The 21,632-nt window shown below is 31.5% G+C and overlaps 6 protein-coding genes and 1 long non-coding RNA gene across 14 annotated transcripts; 4 read left to right on the forward strand and 3 right to left on the reverse strand.

Moving 5' to 3' along the window:
- Positions 1-365: 365 nt before the first annotated feature.
- Positions 366-3,463, reverse strand: LOC143180771 (uncharacterized). Of its 5 annotated transcripts, none has more exons than XR_013002173.1 (3): positions 3,334-3,463; positions 1,966-2,116; positions 366-778 (listed from the first exon to the last, which is right to left on the reverse strand). It is a non-coding gene; the product is annotated as an uncharacterized LOC143180771 (long non-coding RNA). The 5 variants fall into 5 exon arrangements; XR_013002177.1 differs by lacking the exon at positions 3,334-3,463 and adding an exon at positions 2,838-2,858; XR_013002174.1 differs by lacking the exon at positions 3,334-3,463 and adding an exon at positions 2,565-2,648.
- Exo84 (exocyst complex component Exo84) lies at positions 2,839-6,024 on the forward strand. Of its 2 annotated transcripts, none has more exons than XM_076380727.1 (8): positions 2,839-3,290; positions 3,394-3,755; positions 3,828-4,130; positions 4,216-4,360; positions 4,480-4,989; positions 5,074-5,204; positions 5,281-5,697; positions 5,818-6,024. In XM_076380727.1, exons 1-8 carry the CDS (start codon positions 3,236-3,238, stop codon positions 6,022-6,024), a joined length of 2,130 nt encoding a protein of 709 aa, XP_076236842.1. In that variant the 5' UTR covers positions 2,839-3,235. The 2 variants fall into 2 exon arrangements, with proteins under 2 accessions (XP_076236842.1, XP_076236843.1); XM_076380728.1 differs by having other exon boundaries at positions 2,840-3,290; positions 3,430-3,755.
- A 217-nt stretch (positions 6,025-6,241) lies between these two features.
- LOC143180770 (sperm-associated antigen 7-like) lies at positions 6,242-7,435 on the reverse strand. The gene is made up of 5 exons (XM_076380729.1): positions 7,248-7,435; positions 7,103-7,170; positions 6,935-7,023; positions 6,529-6,866; positions 6,242-6,458 (listed from the first exon to the last, which is right to left on the reverse strand). The coding sequence occupies exons 1-5, from the start codon at positions 7,324-7,326 to the stop codon at positions 6,331-6,333; spliced, it is 702 nt and encodes a 233-aa protein (XP_076236844.1). The 5' UTR covers positions 7,327-7,435; the 3' UTR covers positions 6,242-6,330.
- Positions 7,436-8,248: 813 nt separating this feature from the next.
- Positions 8,249-9,581, forward strand: Nd-19 (NADH dehydrogenase [ubiquinone] 1 alpha subcomplex subunit 8). The gene is made up of 3 exons (XM_076381580.1): positions 8,249-8,561; positions 8,915-9,090; positions 9,177-9,581. Exons 1-3 carry the CDS (start codon positions 8,433-8,435, stop codon positions 9,394-9,396), a joined length of 525 nt encoding a protein of 174 aa, XP_076237695.1. The 5' UTR covers positions 8,249-8,432; the 3' UTR covers positions 9,397-9,581.
- A 234-nt stretch (positions 9,582-9,815) lies between these two features.
- Mgat1 (alpha-1,3-mannosyl-glycoprotein 2-beta-N-acetylglucosaminyltransferase) lies at positions 9,816-13,730 on the reverse strand. Of its 3 annotated transcripts, none has more exons than XM_076381577.1 (11): positions 13,609-13,730; positions 12,860-12,987; positions 12,693-12,792; positions 12,472-12,611; positions 12,164-12,394; positions 11,949-12,087; positions 11,644-11,872; positions 11,440-11,544; positions 11,274-11,364; positions 11,026-11,196; positions 9,816-10,959 (listed from the first exon to the last, which is right to left on the reverse strand). In XM_076381577.1, the coding sequence occupies exons 2-11, from the start codon at positions 12,962-12,964 to the stop codon at positions 10,846-10,848; spliced, it is 1,425 nt and encodes a 474-aa protein (XP_076237692.1). In that variant the 5' UTR covers positions 12,965-12,987; positions 13,609-13,730; the 3' UTR covers positions 9,816-10,845. The 3 variants fall into 3 exon arrangements, with proteins under 3 accessions (XP_076237692.1, XP_076237690.1, XP_076237691.1); XM_076381575.1 differs by having other exon boundaries at positions 12,687-12,792; XM_076381576.1 differs by lacking the exon at positions 13,609-13,730 and adding an exon at positions 13,469-13,483 and having other exon boundaries at positions 12,687-12,792.
- Positions 13,731-13,798: 68 nt separating this feature from the next.
- On the forward strand, positions 13,799-21,493 carry LOC143181229 (myotubularin-related protein 10-B). The gene is made up of 11 exons (XM_076381572.1): positions 13,799-13,931; positions 18,065-18,412; positions 18,574-18,768; positions 18,825-18,980; positions 19,067-19,191; positions 19,292-19,444; positions 19,516-19,820; positions 19,892-20,038; positions 20,100-20,272; positions 20,342-20,512; positions 20,580-21,493. The coding sequence occupies exons 2-11, from the start codon at positions 18,350-18,352 to the stop codon at positions 21,048-21,050; spliced, it is 1,959 nt and encodes a 652-aa protein (XP_076237687.1). The 5' UTR covers positions 13,799-13,931; positions 18,065-18,349; the 3' UTR covers positions 21,051-21,493.
- Hpf1 (Histone PARylation factor 1) lies at positions 15,331-17,536 on the forward strand. Its single transcript, XM_076381578.1, has 5 exons — positions 15,331-15,646; positions 15,785-16,348; positions 16,415-16,563; positions 16,709-16,947; positions 17,030-17,536. The coding sequence occupies exons 1-5, from the start codon at positions 15,512-15,514 to the stop codon at positions 17,329-17,331; spliced, it is 1,389 nt and encodes a 462-aa protein (XP_076237693.1). The 5' UTR covers positions 15,331-15,511; the 3' UTR covers positions 17,332-17,536.
- Positions 21,494-21,632: the final 139 nt, after the last annotated feature.

The following is a 21,632-nucleotide window of genomic DNA, read 5'->3' on the forward strand; positions in this document are numbered from 1 at the left end:
GAGGAGGTGTTCCGAAAAATTGGCGGGAAATGGAATTCCGATTTTCGTCAAAATGCGCAAAAGTATCAGGAGAACATGATATGAGAGGAGGTGTTCCGAAAAATTGGCGGGAAATGGAATTCAGATTTTCGCCAAAATGCGCAAATGTATCAGGAGAACATGATATGAGAGGAGGTATCAAAAAATGGGGATGTTCAGAAATTGGCAGCAAACACTCTTTAGCTTTCTTTCGCAAACGTATTAGGAGAATATATTGAGAAAAGAGGTATTTTCGGATTGAAATAGGGGAATCTATCAGGAAAAAGAGTCTTTTGGAATTTTTGACGGATTTCATAAATTAGTACTCAAATGCATGTTATTGATTTTACTGTGACTTTTATTTTGAAACTATATCATACAATCATAATATGCAATATTTGTACAATAGATGTGATATTTTGTGTGTATGGTATAAATGTTTATTTTAAACTAATTTTTTATTCTGTTCTGTATTGAATTTAACATAGAAAACTTAACGTACATTTACTCATGACTAAATTCATAATCCTAATAATAAAATATTGATAACATCCCTTAGTGAACGCTACATCACACGGTTCATAAGGCAACTATAGTTTAACCGTACCAAGTAGCTGACTCTCAAAGACCCATGGGATGGGCCATAACCATGGATCAAGGATGGTTATCCTTGAAACCAACTGAGGACCGCCACAACTTCACTCCTTCCGGAATCTTGGAAACGATGGAAGAACGCACTAGTTGCGCAGAGACTTTGTACCTTTTTGATAACACACAAATAGTTGATATTTCACATAAGATAATGACATAAGTATAAATGATCTTTGGCATGCAGATTGTTACTAATAAAATTATAATCTTCTTTTGTAAAGTCCATTTGAGAATAAAACTATCGCGAGTTGCTCTCAAGACTATTTTTTGTAAGTGAACACAATGTTTGAGAACTACTGTCCGAAATAGGTATACGATTTGAGATTAAGAGTATACTTGACGGTGGAATATAGTGATTCCAGTAACACAGCAGGGTATCGGTCCTTCTTACTTTTAACAATTGATGTTGCGATGGTCAACTGGGAACCCAGGTACGAACGTAAAAATACGTTACAATGTATATTTCCTGGTTCCTGTCGTTTTGAGGCCCTAGCAAAAGGGTAAACAAGTCTTAATTCTATAACATTTATTACTCAATAATTTATTATCATCAGTACAGCGTTAATAATTAATTAAATACTACAAATAATAAAAAAAATAAGGCAGAAAGAATTTGACATTCATTGAAATAGATGTTAAATGGTGAGTCTTTGCAATTTTTACATAATTAGATAATACGCAATTAATTGAAAATGCTGTACTGATAATAACTTCCCTCTTGTAATTCATCCTAAGACTTCGAATTAGAAGAAATCAGGAAAAAATCTATTAGTTCGTACCTGAGTCCACGATTTGTCACCGCAACGTCGTCAACTATTAAAAGTGTGAAAGACCGATACCCCGCTGTACTGAAATCGAATATCTCGTTGTCGACTAGACTCTCAAAAGCAACTTGGAGCAACTATACAAAATTTTCAAACGGACACGTACCTTTAAGAAATTATAATTTATCGTTATTTAAATAATAACTATAGCGGTGATTTCTATTTTACGTACTATTAGCGCCTTAACGCTCGATTTTTCCGTAATACTTTATTCGCTGTCGATCAGAAACGACAAATTTTTACTTGACTACTAGCTATACAGTTCGCTGTTAACTAAACACAGAAGTCTCACGCGATAGCGCGTGGCTGGCAGCTTGCGCTGAAATTCTCATCATGAGCTGACGCGTGGTTGACATCGAACGATTACAAGAAGTGTCTATAAGCGTGACGAACTAATACCAATAGCACAAATTTTCTAATTTCAATTATTAGTAGTTACAATTACTAAATAAATAGTGAAGCGTATACATACCATAGCGTCGACTGGTTTGTAAAGCATCCAAACTCTCCAACAGCCGCCAATAAAATGACATTTCGTTTTAATTCGAAGGACGAAGGAAGTGCTTGTTGGGTAATGAAAAGGAGCAGCTAGGTAACCACGAGTGTCGTACCTCACGTACCACCTGTTTTTAAGCAGTAGATGACATTGTATAAACAACGCCTGGCAATTTGAATAGGTATACCTCGAGTTAAATTAAGTGTGACGAAATGTCATAAAAGCACGTAAATATTTGCAACCTAACTGACACGTTTATATGTACAAATAAAGAGTAAGATATTTCATTAATTTGAGAACATGCAATTTAGAAAAATGATTGAATATATATATATCCTAATTATCACTTCTTAAATTTTTGATAATATTTTTATGAAAAATATAAATTTTTCAATTCACTGCTCACTGCTGACTACCACCTTTACCACTAAATGAGCCACTTATTTGCCAAATTGGTTAACTCCACACAAGAAATGTTAGGTATATTTATTTAAAATATAAAAAGTTGAGCATCAATTAAGTGCTTTAGCACTAGAATTTTAAGAAATTCAAAAAATGAAATTAACTACTTTGACCTGTGAATAGTCTGATTACACTCGTCTGTGGCCTAGCCTAATATGTAATCTGATTTTAAACTGAATCGATAACGTCGAGTGTGACACGAGAATGGTAAAGATTCGCGAACCTCCCGAGTGGAGTGTACGACAGAAAAATACATTAGATGATTAGTCTATCTTATATTTCGTTAATGGCGATAAATCTATTCTATACCATTCTATACTTTGTTGACGCTTATACTTACTGCTGACTAAATACTAAAACTAAATAAATCTCGTCTGTGTACTTACTCAATGTATTACCCACCATCAATGATAACAAGTACTTTTTGATTAATACGCCAAATATATAAAATTTTTACCGCAAGATGTCTATGCTAAAAAGGCAAAAGAGTTAAAGGGCTAAGTGTCATAAACACCCACACAATTGTAATTTGACGCCAATCCGCTGTAATTTCGTGCTTTAAAAGATATTAAAATGGTTTCATCGTAACTGATTTGATGATAATATAAATTATCCTTGATATCTTAAGTAAATGTTACTTCGTTACATGTATCTAGAGTCCTTACGAATGACGCAAAGGGAAGGAAAGCAATATCAAACGGAGCAGTATACTATTATTTTGTAGATACTTTAATTTCTACTAAATGAAAATAATTATTTAAAAAGTAACAGATATTTTCTTACAATGGCTGATAGTTTAGCAAAGGTTTTTGCAACTGAGAATTTCAATCCAGAAAAATGTAAGTGATGTTAATATACAAATAAGTGAATATTCGTACTTACGAGTATTTGATCGTTTTCATCGTCGATACATATGAAGTTTGATATTTCCTTTTCTCTTAGTTGTGAAAGAACTAAGTGCACAATGTGTTGGTGCAGACGAATTAAGACAACAGCGAGCCAAAATTCAAGAACTAGCAAACAATACATCTGCACAGTTAAAACGCAATGTCTACCAGAATTATATGCAGTTTATAGAAACTGCCAAGGAAATCTCACATTTGGAGAGTGAAATGTATCAGTTGTCTCAATTACTAAGTGAACAACGATCATTGTTAAGTACATTAGGATCCACTAGAGCTACGGGCGTTATGTTTGAAGATTTGTCTGAGTCTCAATTAGAAAATGCTAATGATTCTGTGTCTAAAGAGGAGGAACAAAAACAAAAGTTAGTGCAATTGCTTGAAAATGTAGAAGGTGCCATGGTGAGTTATCAAAATGTCCATTTACAAAGGCAAGATATTGAACATTAACAAATTTTTGTATTGACTTGACAGAGTTTGGCAGAGACACCTGGTCGCATATGTTTACATGAAGGATCTTTACTAGAATTAGATCCTTTAGAAGGAACACCGCTGAAAAGAGTTCATGCATATTTATTTAACGATGTTCTAATGATAGCTTCTTGGTTGGCAAATGGTGGTAGAAGGGGTCCACCAAGGTATAAAATGCAAGTTGTGTATAATCTCGAGAGTCTGGCTATCGTTAATGTCAGAGATTTAGGAACTGTGAAACTGGCATTTAAACTACTAGCATTCTCTGATACAAGAGTGTTTCAATGTGCAACTGCGACAAGTAAAGTTAGTGTATTACAAAAACGATATTTACAGCAATTAAAGAATCATGTCTTCTATTGGCAGAATTGAATCATGGTTTGTGTTACAGAAAGAATGGTTGGATAAATGTGAACAAGCAAAGAAAATGAAATTAGCAGAAGATAATGCAATCGATACATCAGATAATGTTAAACGGTTGAAAGAAGAAAAGACAATGCCTTCTCGATCTATGTCCCTTGATTCTAATACTTTAGGTACGTTGTTTACACTTTTAAAGTAGAGTTATTCAATAAAGCAAGACAATAAGAAATGAAAATAAAATAGAATTAAATTAAATTAAACTAAATTAAATTTTTCAGTCGTTCTTTTGTAGGTATAGATGACGAAGATTCAGAATTTCACGAACCTCCGCCGGAATGGATGTTAGAAGTTGCGGAAGATTTGGATTCTTGCATAGCTCAACGCCACTTTGAGGAGGCTTACAGTCTTTTAGAAAAAGCAAAAGCCTATTTAAAAGACGCTCAAACAACGCCACATTTAAACGAGATTCAATCAAGAGTAAATGATAGAGGAAGAGCGTTGGTCGAAGTTTTAACAAAGGAACTTGAATTAAGCGCAGAAGCAAAGTCGCTTCAAGGTGGTGGTTTAAGAAGCGCACGACGCGTAGTAAGACTCCTAATACAACTCAATAGAAGTGCACAGGCCTGTCAATTATATTTGCGACTATGTAGCGCTGTATTAAAAGCACGTTTAAAAAGAGTTAAAAAAGAAGGGGCTATCGCACCATATGTGAAGCAACTTAGTGCAATTGCTTTTAGCAATATTGTGGAAATAGCGAAAGAGTTCTTAAAAATTTTCCCACAATCTACAAATTGCACTTCTGGTAATATATTAAAAAATATTATCAAACATTTTCAAAGCCAGAATCATATTCTCTTATTCTGTTTCTTTTTGTACGTGTACTTAGGTTTGGTTGTTTGGTGTAGTCAGGAAGTGAAGCACTTAACAACACATTTAACTAAACAACTTTTCATTCCACAAGTGTCTCTAAGCACCTTAGTGGAATGCATAGTTGCTGTTCGAAGTCACTGTGATCAGGTAAAACAAACGCATCAGAATTTTCATTATTATAATGAATTTAAAAAAGCATTATTTAACTTTACTTTACTTTTAGTTACCACAACTTGGAATGGATTTTCGTTACCAACTGGATGGTCAGCTTAGATCTCCATTAGCCAAAGCTATACAAGATGCAGGTGAAAAATATGTTGACATGGTAAAAATACATATAGCTGAAGATACTTGGCGGCCAACCAATTTAGAAACAAGTAAAAACGTTCAAAAAGTGTTATCTGAACTGGATGATCTTGGGATAACTGTACCATCATCTTATTTGAGAAATGATTGCTGGTTAGCATTGACTGAAAATACATTAGCTTTTGCAAAAATTTACGTGAGCCTTTTAGAAGATTGTCTCAGTGTTGCAACACCAGAACTCATGGCAACAATTGATGGAGTTTTAATATCTGTGATGCGTGCTCAAGTACAACACATAATAGTGTCGCTTACAAATCCAAAGCTAAAACACGAGGTAACATTCTTGTCTTTTATCTTCATAAACCTAACAAAATTTATACAAATATTTTACAACTACATTTTTTTACTGTCATTTATTTTTAACAAATATTTTTGTTCTTTACCGTGAATTTAGAAGCAATTGGTACATAATAATGCAACGTATGTTCGAGATGTTATAATCATGCGAGGACTAGAATTGTATAAGTCAACGACTAATCAAACATTCAAAAAGTTGTTAGCACTGAAAGAACAGATTGTATTTGAATCGTTATCTCCGACAAAACCAAAACCTGCGCCGAGGACTTCCATACCAAAATATTCAACTACTGAATACATTTAACTACATCGAAATATTATATCAATGTTACTGTATACAGAAGTGTAAAAAAGAAAGGAACTGTATATATATAAATTAATTTTATCTTTTTAGTAAATATATACACATAACTGAAAAGTCTTGTCTCATTTTCATCACGAATGTATAATAGAAACCTCAAACAAATTAGAACTACTCCATAAATCAAAAAGTACAAATTGCAACTAGATACAAATACTCAATCTAGTACTTCTTGTATAGAGTAACGCGTCTAGCAAAAAATATTTACATTTCATAATTAAGTAAAATACTGTTTTTCAAATTTACGTCTTACTGTTTAGCACTCTTATCTTTACAGTCCGATATTTCAGTGCTTGCTTCTAATTTTCTTTTTTTCGCGCGTATATCTGCCAAAGTTTGCTCTATGCTTCGTTGATCCTTTTTATTTTCACTGGGAACTAAAACAAATTTCTTGATTTTTATGAAATACATTCATTAAGAATATAGTATATAAATATAGTAACTCACCACAGCCATAACTACTATTAGCTTCCGTTTTTCTAGCTGCTTCTAAAGCAGCTTCTTTTCCTATTAAATGTTGATATTTATCCTTGTAATAACTGTTTGGTACAAAATTATCTTTTCGTTTCTTGGATTTTGCAGCCTCTATTTCTTCCTTAGCTTGCCTCTCCCTTTCCTCGACTAGTCTTTTTGCTATTTCTTCATTCCATTCTTCTCCCTTACGCAATGTATTTAGCTGATCTTCAGATGGAGCATGTTCTCTCTTGAAAATCATAATATGACGATCAACACCTTCTTCACCAAAGGAATATGCCCATACATTTGCAACTTCAGCAACATCATGTCTAAAATTATAAAATACTGTCAGAATGTTAAATTGTCTACAACATTGATAACATTATTTTCCATGTACATTATACTTCTATGGATTTGATCCATTGGCGGGAATTTATACTCCTTTGCATTATCATCCTGAAGGAATTTATTAATTTTTGCTTCTACCTAGAGCAGTATGATATAATGATGATGCAATTAATAATTTCATTAAAATATAGTAGATTATTAATAAACAAATTATAACCTTTTCTCGAAAAACCTTCAACCTTTCAGCTTCGGCTTTTTGATGTTTTTGATATTCTTCTTTCTGTTCTGCATAGTAAAAGTTACTTCATAATTATTAAGATAATTGCTCAAAGGCATACAATATAGGTTAACTTTCAACTAACTCTTCATTAACGCTTTTTGTTTATCACTAACTGCAGGCGGTTTGTCCATTGAGTTCAAAATAGATCCCAACAAATCCATGATTGTTTATTTCTTCAGGTACGACGAAAGTTTTTCTATTTTCAAGAATTTTCTGCACAACGTAAAACTATTTAGGCTAAACTTATAACGCTGACATGGATTAGCTATATGCATAAAACAGAAAAACTATCGTATAATATGCATAAGTTTGTAAATTCTGACAGAAACGTTCGGACATCTAGTAACTAGCGACACCTATTATTATTTTATATTTATTTAAAAACAGATCATTTATTTACTTCTTAGGAAGTGCTTTAAAAGATGACCGAAAAATTATTAGTTATCTTAAGTAATAATACTAGTAATTCATTAGATTTATGAATACTTATGTCTTAATATTTTTATATTTTGCTTAAAAGTGTTACTATTGTTTGTCCTCTAATATTGAAATTTTGAAAGATGAACTTCATATTGTCATTCATTATATTCTTTATAGTTCTATTCTATTAACTCCTTAAAATTTTGACAAAAAATAACATTTAATTACGATTTTATTTTGTATTAAATTCATACAGAATTCTAAAACTATTATCGAGGTAAAAATATTTGAACTGACTTATCTTGTTTTCGTTTCGTTTTATCGGGGATAAAAACGTTTTACCAACACAGACCTGGAAATTCTTCCTTTCTGAAATATACATACATAAACAATTTTTGTTTATGATAGGCTATTGTAAATGATTTCTGATATATTACACACTGTGAATTGAGAAAATTCTGAGAAACTACACGTCTGATTTTTAAAACACGAAGAATCTCATGAACGATTTTTTAAATGTAATTAATACATGTTCAAAACAGATTTTCAATTTTTAGCCACACACAGTATTTCAAATATACCGCCATGTATTTGTAATTTGCAAACGGTTCGACGAGAGGTCGTCGAATTACTTTTTCGAGACATCGTGACTCAGTTAAGTTGAAAATCATTGAAAACTACGCGATCCAATGCGATCGCGAACTGAACGTCAGTAAAATAATCATGTGTTTTTAAGCAAGTTTCGGTCTCGATTATCGAGATCGTTCATTGATCAGAAGATCGTAACTCCAAAGCAGTTACTTTGTCATCTAACTGTGTTTTGATTGATCGTCATTTACTAAATACTATGGTTGTTACGAAGGATATTGTACTTCCTTCGGAAGAAGAACTAACCGTTCAAGAAATAAATGTTAGTTGGCCAGTTTTACAGGCCGCTGCCGTCTATATTGGAAAAAAATGTGAATGGCATAATAATGTGAGTTGTGTCCTTATTTCTTTCTGTTTATTTTCTTTGATTTTAAAGGATTCTAATCTCTGTCACGATTACACTTACTCCCTAAAAGTTACATAACGTTTCCAGTGCTTATGAATTTCTGTCAATAAGTCTATATTTTGAATTTGCTAAATAAGAATTAATACTATTGAACAAACAAATTTTAAGGGTTGATTTATGAGCGATTTTTTTCTGAAACAAATGAAGATCTAAAGATCTATTTTAAATAGCTGAATGTTGAAAGAAATTGAATATAGAATAACTATAAAAATTTACAGTAAAGTATTAAGCCAATATAATATTATGAGTACATCATTGTTGACTTTTACTTTTAGGAGTTTACCTTATGTAAATACGAGACACAGGATCCTCGCAAATGCCTTGAAGAAGGTAAAAATGTAACTGCCTGTGCATTAGAGGTATTTCAAGGCATTAAGAAACATTGTCAAGAAGACTTTAATCAATATGTGCGATGTCTTGAACGGTCTTCAGGCACCATGGACCTTACCAAGTATATATTTTGTATAGAAAATCATATATACTTTAATATGCCTTTTAATAGTAATTATATTTTATTTATGATTTGGATACGATCAGATGCAGAAATACACAATCAGCAGTAGATAATTGTGTTCTGAAGAACTTGAACATAGAACGACCACCTTTTGGATATTTCTGCGAAGCTAAAGTTCATGATTCACCAAGACCAGAGCCAGAAAAACCAAAAGTTCCAGAATATCCAAATCCTACTCCTCCAGTGGTGAAAGGTCCATACCCTGAATCAAAATATGGTACCAGACACTGGTGGTCTAATTAAATAATGCCTGGTTAGTACTATTGTGACTTCATTTTTATAGTCAAATCATCAGTACATTTTTGTGGGCTTGAGAGAGCAAAAACTGGCATGATATTTGTATTTGTTCTGTAATAAATCACAAACACAGATACATACACCATAAACTGTAGACTACAGAGAAAATAAATACAATTGTTCACCAGGAATGTTTTGTTAATTCAAAGTTGAAAATTATTTAAAAACAAAAAAATTATATTTATGAAAAAAATTGTGTTCACAGTCATTTAAATAATCACCTAATACTCTGGTTTCGTTTCAGAGTTCAACAAAGAATACTTTTTTTTATTTCGTAACTTTAAAAATTGAAACATTGGGAAGAAGAAATGTGCTGGGAATGTTTTATTATTTAATTTAGACTAGCTAAAAATGAACTATTAGTATCCAGCACTGTTTTTTTTATTAGTAGACTTTTTCCTCATTCTTGTATGATAAAAAAAATCCAAAGATGACATTGATTAGTAACTTCTTTCATCTTTTGGAGATGATTTTACATAAAATCATTTTGTGAGCTAAAGAATTCGCGCCTTTATTATTCGTGAGCAAAACACACAAAATGCAGAGTCAAGTAGAAATAAAATTTCTGGACTAATTTTATTTCCTTTCATTGTTTTCAAGTGTATTTAATTACCGCGAAAATAAGCAAGAGAATAAAAGTAGTCCAAAAACTGTCTGCCATTAACCTATGCATTCGTGATACAATATAAACATTATGTACATAGTAGAATCTGGATTATTCATGCAATAAAGAATCATTGAAATACCACTGTTTTGTAAAATAACTCGTAATGCTAAAAAATCGAGTTACAGTCTTTAAAACATTCTTAGAAACGATGTAATTTATATTGCTTAAATTTCTAATTACATTATTTAAAGTTAAGTAAAACGGAAGAAAATAGTAAAAGTACAATGATATCACTTCATTTAAACTCAACTGCACGAGTAACCTAGATTCTTTTAATCAGTCCTTTTGCATTCTCAATGAATAGTGCTACACAGGCAAGATTTCCTTTTCTTCTTTTTTTTCCTCATTTCTTTCGATTATTTTATCTCGTTTCTTGAACTTTCCTCAAGAAATCAAGAGGAATATTTAATTATTTTAGCCTCTTCAAGGATTCTGTCCAGATCTGTGTAGCACTGGGTTTACGAACAGTGGGTATGATCTCTGAGGCACTATGCAATTCTCACATATTGTGTAACAATATTCGTTTCGTTTACAAATTCTCTACAAGAAAAATTACAAGCGGTTAATTCAATCAATTTACGTTCACGCTGTGACCGCGAACGAGGAAGTTGAAATAGTTCTCTAAATTGATAAACATCCGCGATACGTGTAATCAAAATATTATTTGCTCAGTTCTCGACGAATGTCGTGGAAGCAATTGTAACTCGTATGATTTACAAAATCGTCTGTTAGCTCCAGGCGATGTCATAACCGTTCCAATTTGCGCTCGGTGCTAAATGAACTCTTCTTCCTTTATAAAAAAATGTAACCACTCCACGATATCCAGTTCTAGGTACACCGCTCTATACCAAAGAACGAACTTTGTATTTTTTGTTAATAATATATTATATTTAAAGAAATTTAATTACCCTAAAGTCATCCATTAATCCAAACTGCTTGGCAGTGTTTTTATACGCTTGACGAGTGTAATATGGTATTCGCACTGCGCCTGGAGCGATCACTTTTTCATTCTTCAATTCCGAGAAACTGACTACAGTCGATTGATATACTTCATTGACGAAATTTATGTCATAATTGTCCTGTAAACCAATTTAAGCAATAACCTTTCGATAAGGTTTTAATTATGTACGAAGTCATTAATATGATTATCCCTTACTTTTAGCAGATACGATAGATTCATTCCAGTAAAATGCACGAACTTAGTATTCAGTTTGATATACTTTAAATGCCTTTCATAAAACATTCCACTGTAAATAATAAGCTAGTGAAATTAAGTATAATCTCTTCTTCTTCAATATCAAACTATAAATTCATATACATACTTGCTCACACCAGTCTTGCCAAATGTTCTCGTTCTGGATATCTCTGGCCTGATGCAGGCTCTGTTTCTACGTTGTTCTGGTTGTCTTATCCAATCGTCCCAATAACTATTATTCAAAAAAATAAAGAGAGAAATTAAATTTTAGGGAAAAGATAAACGAAGTTTTCATAAATTTTATGAAAATTAAGAAAATTAAGAAATTTACGATTTGGGCCATTTTGGTGAAAGTTCCGTCCACAATTGACGTGTTAACATCCAACCCAATCCAGGGAAAAAATCTGTTCTGTACAGAACATCTGCTGCATTTTCGTCCACTAAGCCAGCTTTACCATTGTCGTTCCATGCTGATACGCACCACAGAGAATTATCAGACACTAATAGAGGATATGTGCCCAAGAAATATTCAAAGAAATCTGGAGCAATATCCAAATCGTCTAGATGAAAAATAATAAATTCTATATGAAACTGTTAAATACAATTTGATTATGATTATAAAATTATGAAATTTACCTTCAACTACTATCACAGTATCGTATCCAAGTTCAAAGAATACATGATTGAGTGCCCATCCATAGTGACGTGCAATCTTAAAATATCCTTTAAACTTCTTCTCTTTTGGTGGTACCTCAATATCTGATTGATCAGGTTGCTAGAATATTTTTTTCTATATAAGAAGCCTATTCAAAATATATAGAAAATAGTTCATGAATAATATAATGTAATACTTGTATGTGTATTATTTCATTTCCATATCTAGCAATAACTTCAGCAGTTTGACGATGTTGGCAATCTTCTGAAACAATAATTGGAAACTGCTCTATGCTGGGTCTGTATTTGATTAATTGATTGAGACACCTTTGTACAGTAACACGATTGCAAGAAAACACCAAAACTGCTATTATTGGAGATCCGTTTGGTAGTTTTCCTTTCATAGGAACATTGTGAGAAGTTTTGCTCTGAAAAAATAAATAGAAATTATAAATATATTAAGCAAATATTTCAAATTATTGTAAACAAATTATCGATACTTTACAACATCAGCTACTTCTATGGGTACACTCTTAGTATTTTCTTTATCCTTTTCTTCTTCTTCAATAAGAACCTTGTTCTGATCGTCGTGATTTGTATTCTTTTGCTTTTCACCTCCATTTCCATTTACAATATCTAATTTTCCTATTTATAGTAAAGAATAAGATACTTTATATACTATATTGTGTTATTAAATATTTTTATGTTAAAAAATTATACTTTTACGTTGTTTATCCTCCTTAATATCCTGAAGAAGCTCCTCATTTAATGCTATTTCTTGCTTCACTTTTCTTTCCAATTTGCTTATTTGATTAGATATTCTAGCCTGATTAAATATTAGATTATATTGTAATTATTATGAAAACTTGAAATATTTCAGTTATAATACTTACTGTGTCTTGTTCTTTATTTACTGGTTGATCAGAAATTAAGAAGTACGTAATAAAACCCCACAAGATAAGAGAGCCAAAAACAATACTGACTGACCTGTTCCGCATGGCAGAACCAGGTGTCACCTCACCTAGAATATTAAATTACCTTAAAAGAATATATCTAAAAAAATACAATTAACTGATCTTCCATTTAAAATAGACATATATAAAAAATAAATGCTTTTATATAACAGAAAATAAAATTTACTTTATGTAATGGCCTTAAATGATTCAAAGCTATTATACATTTAAAATATTTGAAAAAGTAAAGTGTTTCATTTATCTCTCTTGAAATTCCTTTTCTATCTTTTATAAGATATTAATCTCAATGAATTTAACAAAGCACACATTGATTATAAAGCTGGTTAACTACAATATTTTAACGATATGAATTTCAAATTTTAAATTAAAATTTTTGTATTCCACAACTTTTATTCGAAAATGTGCATTTATCATAACAATTATAAGATATAATTAAAATAATTCATAACAAAATAGAATGAAAATATAATAAACATTTGTTAAGATATCAAAATAATGCTTCTACAACACAGTGCTTTTCCTTTTTACCAATCAAATGGAAACTAAACGTATCTATACAGATTATTGTAGGAAAAAGCTCATGTACGACTATGAACTGTATTTCACCGATAGTAAATAAATCGTATACGAAACGTATAATCTTGTTTGACGCATATAGGGTTACGTACCATTATGATATCCACGTAATTGATACACGACTGCCGCTACGGAAGATCGTGCATCTTGTACACGTAGACGGTAATCGCTCACGGTCAACGATTTTCACAAGTATATCAGATGTAGAGTCTCCACTGATAACAACGATTCTATGCTAAATAACGAAGTTTGACGCTCTGACAGTCCACCACAGACTCCATCATTGACTCCATCGTTGAGCTACACAAACGGACATGGAAGAAACTTATACCAGACGGAAAGCGTCGCTTTCCTTCGTGAAATAAAAATCATCTGCTGGAGAAATCTTGGCCTCGACTGATCTTGGTTGTAAGCTGTAAGTAATTATTATAAATTAGTCACTGTTCATCACGCAGAATCCGCGGCTTGTCAACGTCTCTTTTTTATATTTTATAATTTCTACAGGTAGGTAGTTAAAATTTTATTGTTTCTGATTGGTTTGCAATAGTTTGCATCTTTACGCATATTTCTAAACACTTCTTGTGTTTATGATATAATTTATAAATAAAATCATCATAATAATGCATAAAATTGTATTGACATCGTTTTAAATGCAGCTCTATGAATAACTTGTAATTATTATTAATGCATTTTAAATTATATGTGAAACATGATTGATATAATAACGGAGACAGAATTTGCGGACTTGAGCACGGTTCTTATATTTGAAAATGATATGTAAAGTCGTAAAGGAAACATGAACACCAATTAGTAGAAAATTGGAAAATTGTATGTTCTGGAATGAGAATTAGAAAGATGGTAGGCGTTTACAGTTTCGTTTGTATCTGGTTACAGCCAATCGTGTGCAGATACTTGAAAGCTATTTATATTTAAAGGACTTAATGAAATTAGATAATAAATAAAACTTAATTTCGATTCATGAGTAAAAAGAATGCTGTTGTTATACAATAAGCAGCAAGTATGTAGTTTCTTAATAATAACAGTTATTAATGCATGTTCTTTTTTCAACGAAATTTTGTTAAATATCTTGCCACGCATTAATGAATTATTAAATACTCTATAATTATAGTCCGTATTTCTCTAAAAAAAGGGGAATTGAGACGCGACAACTACATAACTTGAAATCTAAAATATAGTTTTAAATCTATACGTTTCAATATTCAGAAGAAGAATATTCCATTTTCGCGCTTCTTTATGTATATACATCGTAATCGAGTAAAATCCTTACGTTCTATTGGTTCTTCGTGTTGCAATCACAACATGTATACATAAGATGCGAAGTAGAAACTAAACACTGTTAAATAAACATTTTTATATCACAATAATTGTCACTTTACTTCATCATTCAAATGGCGAATAGAGATTATAATTATTTTCAAAGATGATACGATTCAAATAGTTACAAAAATTTAGGACCATGGCGTATCTAATATACATAGATTAGTGTCTATGGCAATCATTTGAAGATCTAATACTAGTGCCTCTCGTGGTATAATCACGTAGCTTATATAGGGTGTCTTAGGAAAATGAGAAATTTTGAAAACTGTTGTTTTCATATTATTATAATTATCAAATATTATTTTCTTTAAAAAATTTACTTCCCAAAATTTCTCGTTTCGCTGTGATACCGTTCATTCATTCATTTTTTAATGAAATACCAAGCTAGGTCATTTTTGTATTTGATCTATATGTAGCCAACTTAATTGATATATTACACACGCAAAATACACGTGTGTTACGTATACAATTTGTAATCGATAAAATGTTTTCTCTTATATTTATTTCATAATTTTTAAAATGTAATTTGTATTTTATTATTACTTAGAAGTAACAGCGAATATTTTGGATAAGAAGGTTTTAGAAAAAGTGGTTTTATTTTTTTACTTGAAGCGAGTTTTTATACGGTACTATTTCGCGCGAAATCTGACCAAAGGGATGTCTGACAACGAGGACGATGAATTTAAAGCTTATCAAGAAGATAAACGTCTTCCTTGTCGTTATGGAGCCAAGTGTTATCAAAAAAATGCTGTCCATCATGAAAAGTATAAGCACCCATTTACAAAAGACGCAGTACGAATTTTAACCTCTCATTCTTATTTTGTTCTATACTACTTATGTATTCTATATTAATTTATTTATACACTTTGTTCTTATATTCTTAATTCAGTTTTATATTTAATACGTAAAAATGTACATTAAAATTTATAGAAAAATAAAAAAGGTCTAAAACGTACAACTATTGGGAAGAAAAGAAAGAAAAAAGATGCAGATCACACGTCCAATGATTCACCCCAGAAAAAGGTGCAAAAGAAAGATGATAATGTGGTCAATGAAAATGTAGAAGACAAAAGTTCTTCATATGCTCATGATAACGATAATGAAAAAAGTAAAGAGACAAATGCGGAAATTAAAAATGAGACTTCAGATTCAGAGAATACAGAACAAATAAAAGATTCAACCAATGAAGTCACTGTTGCTTCAATATTGAAAGATTCTAATGTTAATATTGAAAATGATAAAATACTTTCAACTAATGCGCAAACAGTAATTTCTCATTTGTTTTTAACTGAAATGCCTGATGACTTTTTTGAATTTTATGAATTCTGTAAGAATATTTGTAAAGAAGATCCTCTCAATGCACTAAAGGATCTTCAGTTACATCTTGTGGGCCCTTATGATGTATTCAAAGATAAATTTTTGAGTTCTAAAGTCAGTGATAAAGAAGCATTACTAAGGCATTGGAGGTATTACTATGATCCACCAGAGTTTCAAGTAAGAAAATTATGTATTTTTTTCTACAATTTGAATTGTATTTAACACGTACATGATTTCTTATAGACTATTATTAAAATTGATAACAAAGATGGTTTGCACTTTGGTTACTGGAGAGATGACATGTCAGAAAAGCCTGTATTTGTAGCAAAGAACAAAGCAAGCATAAATTGTATAATTGAACCTGTTGCAGAAAATATATTTGGTGCAGTCGAGTAAGAATTCTATTGATTCTTTTCTAATGTTCAATTGTCCACTTCTATGATAATTTACACAAATGACCATATATGAATATATTTTATTACTGTGGTTAAATGAGAGTTAAAAAAGTTTTGTGACTAATTTTAATTTGTCTTGTAGTACATATATGGGAGAGAAATTAAAACTAGCTACTCCATTTGAAAAGACTCGAATCGCGCAGATACAACAAAAGTTAAAGAATTATGCTAAAGAGAAAAAAATAACTCTAGATAAGAAGACAAGTAACATGCAAACCAGAGAAAAAAAAGTTGTTGCAAGAACATTTCACAAAGCTGGCATTGTGGTTCCATACAATAAAAAAACTGAGTTAGGCTACAGAGATTTAGCAGTAACTGATAGTATGTTATTGCTGGAAAATTTTAGTTTAATCATAATTTTATTTAATTTGATTCTGATTCTCTTTTATTGTGTACATTTTAGACGAATTGCATAAACTGCTAAAAAATATAGAAGAAAGTCCATCAGAAGCAAAGAAAACATCAATAGTAAAGCTTGAGGAAGTAATCAGACTAGCAACAATTGCTGCAGATGAATGTGATTTTGGTACTTGTTTAGAACTGGGCCATGATCTCTTTTCAAGTGGTGTATCTTCTGTTGAAAACAAAGCATTGAACATGCTTTCTCTAGCTTACAATCTTTTACAGAGACCACAATTGTTAGAAATCGCTAAGGCACATTTAAAGAACAGGAGAAAGAGTTTGAACCCAAGTGTTCTTCGTTAATAATTTAATAATTATACTTTAAAATAGCCCTAGTTACATTATATTTTGAAGTATAGTTTTTTTACACTGAAGATTGAAATAAAAGATATAGATTTTTGTAATTTTCATTTTGTAAAATGTTGGTGAAACATGAATCTTGTATTATTAATTGCTAAATTTTACTTTTAATATGTAATAAATATTTATTATTTATAATTTCTGTAATATTATCTTCCTGACCAAAAAGATTCCTCATTCGCACCAAAAACTATTTAAATTCGAATCTCGAATTCAAGTTCGAGTTGTGATGGGTATTTTGAATATTTTAATATTCAGTTAAAAAGAGGTCCAATCGAGTCTCTCCAAGCGAGTGTATATGTAATACTCGAATATTCAGTTATTCGAATTCAAATTGAGTAGGTATCCGAGATTTCTACTTTATTTGATTCACTCTCGTCTTACTTCATTTTGGTCCAAAATCAAAAGAGAACTGGTTGCATCCCCGTCTGTTAATCCATCGCGAGTGGTTCCATTTAGTAATTAACAAGAATTTGTAATGTAATGCTTAATGAAAATTCATAAGCAAAGTTTGAAACATAGGAAATTTTTACTAATCAATAACCGAACGGATTTATTTATAATCAATTAATGAGAACTTAGATAAACGTAGGTAGTAAATCCTAATTTTAAGTTTTCCTTATGAATCCACGTTACACGATTCTGGATTTTCACGGCAAATGGATGCAACCTCAAGGTCTGCAGCAATGAACACAACACAAAAGTGACGGATGAGGAGGAAAGCGTAGAGGAAATTGTTCAGGATGATTCGTGCGGGGGGGTGTATTGCGATTTCGTTTCGAATCGAGAAGTGAATCTTTGTGAACCCAAAAATGCCTTGACTACGAATCTCGTCTACTAATTCACGTTTTAACGAGAATGAACTTAAAAGACTAAGCGGAATCGATCGCGAAGAGGTACATTATTCCTATATGACTTTTATAGTACGACTCAATCAACAACAATTATTCAAGCGTTCACGATGGAAAGCAAAAGCTGCAATAATTTCATAAGTTACGTGGGTCTTGAGGAACATGAAATGCAGGTAATTGTTTGGTACATTATCCATGTAAACATTCGGACATAACCTCAATTGTATAAAACTATAAATTCTGTATTGTCATAATATGTAATTAAGTGTATGAGTATCGTCTTCTCTACATAGTTATTAAATGTAATGATGTTTCATTATGATTTTGTGTATAGGCACTGGGTTCTAGTCGACGTAATTCTTTATCAGAAAATAACATTAAGTTTATAAATGGTGAAATTTTCATCTCCAAAGCACAAAATGTGCTTATGTTCTCACCTGTCAGTGATCTGAAGCAAGGGACATCTGGTATTTTATCTGTAACAAGTTTTAAACTGACTTTTATCACAACTGATGATACAAATGGAGAAGTAAGTAAATTATGAAAATATTAAATTTTCCTCCGTCTATAACATTTTAATTACAGGATGTTGTTCGTCAACAAAATCATCTTTATGGGTACATGGACACATGTTTGACAAATATTGAAGATATTTATATAACAGTAGGTGATAAGAAGAGAAGACTGGTACCTGGAAATACCATACCATCCAAAGTGAAAGGGATATTTATTATTTGTAAAGTAATTATTTATATATTCTATTATTAATAATATAAGTGCAGGTAATAACTGAAAGTATATAATACATTATATGTTTTGGATTTTAGAATTTAAGAACATGGTCATTTTCTTTTAAATTTTCACCTGTGAAAGAGGTAATACATTTTTTAACAGCATTGTTACATCATGCTTTTCCTAGCCGACATCAATTACTATTTGGTTATGACTACAGGTTAATATTTTGAATAATTTACGTAAAATATTTACAACAATTATCAGGTGGTACTAAGAAACTGTGTAATTAACTTATCTTTTGTACTTTCTTGTTTCAGAGAACCTTATTACAGCAGTCTCGACAAGGCTGTCCGCTTATTTAGAGATATTTCAGATTGGCATAATGAATTAGAACGAACTATGACTAACGAAGAAATTAGGAAGTTTTGGAGGCTATCTACTGCTAATGTAGATTTCAAGCTTTGTCGTAGGTAAATACTGTGTATGATAACATTTTCGTTTATATCTTAGGTAGCGTAATAAAAAGTACATTATCTTGTAGTTTATCGCGATATATAATCGCACCAGCATGTATTACTGACAGTCAATTGATGGATGCAGCTAAACACTTCCAAGGTAACCGTCCACCAGTTTGGTCTTGGTCAAGTACTCATGGTGCAGCATTAGTAAAAATGTCTGAGCTTTCACCATTGGTTACCAACAGAATGCAAGAGAACATTATGTTTGAAAATGTTCGCAAAAGCCATCCTCAGAAAATGCCACCTGTCGTTTTAGAATTAAATAAACAAGTTAATGTAAAGTTAATTAAAAGAGCTTTCTCAAAATTTGCCAGTCTGTGCTCTCCAGGTGAATTTTATATCTATAAATAATTCCAAATTAAAAACGTTCTGTATTTTTATAATGTTCGTTTATTTCAGAAAATATTAGGCAGTTCTGGCTACAGGATAATAACTTTTATTCTTTAGTAGAAAATACGAAATGGTTGAAGTATGTATCATATTGTTTACAAAAGGCTGTAGAAGCGTGCGAGCATCTTCATTTAGGATCTTCTGTTATCTTACAAGGTAATTTTTTGGAAATAAACACATGTAATTTGTTCATTATGTTTAAAAACTTGATTTGCAGAAGGTGCGGGCACAGATATATGTTGTATTATATCGAGCTTAGTCCAATTATTACTAGATCCTTACTTTCGAACAATAAATGGGTTCCAATCACTTTTACAAAAGGAATGGGTTGCTGGAGGGCATCCATTTTGCGATAGATTAGGTTACATTGCAAAAAGAAATTCGGAGAAGGTACATTACCTTTTTTACATTATCAAATTTGTTATTGAACAATACATTAAAATTTCTTTGTTACAATAGTCTCCAGTATTTCTTTTGTACCTCGATTGTGTCTGGCAATTAAGTCAACAATTTCCTGCGGAATTGGAATTCACGGAAACGTATCTAACAACTTTATGGGATGCTGCCCACGTTTCGATTTTTGATACATTCATTTTTAACTGTGAAAAAGATCGAGCAGCAGCAGTTACAGTAAGCCTTTTGAAATTTTATTGTTTTCGTTAAATGATAATGTAATTAACGAAAGAATATTTTTCAGGATCCACATAAACCTCTTATTCTTCGGAGTGTTTGGGATTGGAGGGAACAGTTTAGCGAACAGGATATTTTGTTGTTCTATAATCCTTTGTACAACCCACGTGATGTAGATGCCAGAGAAAAGAGCATAATAAAGCCTGTGTATAATCTCATGAACTTAGAACTTTGGGCTCAGTGTTACTTCCGTTGGATACCTACTTTGGAAATCCGTAACGGTGGACAAAATCACATAGAACTCTACGCGAGACTGTTAAGAAACGATGTTAATCAGCTGAAGATAAACATAAACGGGAACTGTGGATCGCCAATCGGCAAGACAAACAGTTATTCCGTTCAGATGAACATCGACAGCTTTTATCCGTTCTCGAACAAAAAATCTGAGAATGCAGTGAGCACTCCTATCATGAACAGCTCTATTCTTGCTACTGAGAGCTTATTAGACGCGCAATCCTTGATCACAGCGTCAGACTGATGTATATATTACATTGATAGTTCGACGAAAGATGTTTCTTGTAGTTGCACGAAGGTTTGAGGGGGGAAATGGGGTAAAGTATTACAAAAAAAGTTCTCTGATTCCTTTTAGTGCCAAATTGCATATAATTTGCTTTAAACTGCCGTCTACTTTACTCTATATATTTATGTTGTAAATAAATACCGAATTTTTTTAATGATTATACAATAGTTTAACACAATTCGTAAAGTGTAATAACAAATTATAAATTACTACTGTTTTTTCATGCTTGGCTGATTTAGCTTTACTTGATTTGGCACTCAAAGGATTGAATGAGCATAACGAAGACAACAAAGTTTTACTTTTGTATGCAAGTTGCATTGTAAAATAACAAAATTAAGGAAAACTGATATTTAATAACGCGCTAATGTTATAAATTAAATGATAATAAAACTATTTTTTGTAGAAAACGGTTCCATCGATTATTTCATCCTTATTACACCTATATTTAGAATACTGATCTAATTGAAAATTCAATTAAGTATTAGACAAAGACAAAATGAGAACAAATGGATTCAGTTCAGTCAGTAGAGTAAAGAGAGA

Source organism: Calliopsis andreniformis, chromosome 6 (assembly GCF_051401765.1).
Source record: "Calliopsis andreniformis isolate RMS-2024a chromosome 6, iyCalAndr_principal, whole genome shotgun sequence".
Taxonomy (NCBI): Eukaryota; Metazoa; Arthropoda; class Insecta; order Hymenoptera; family Andrenidae; genus Calliopsis; species Calliopsis andreniformis.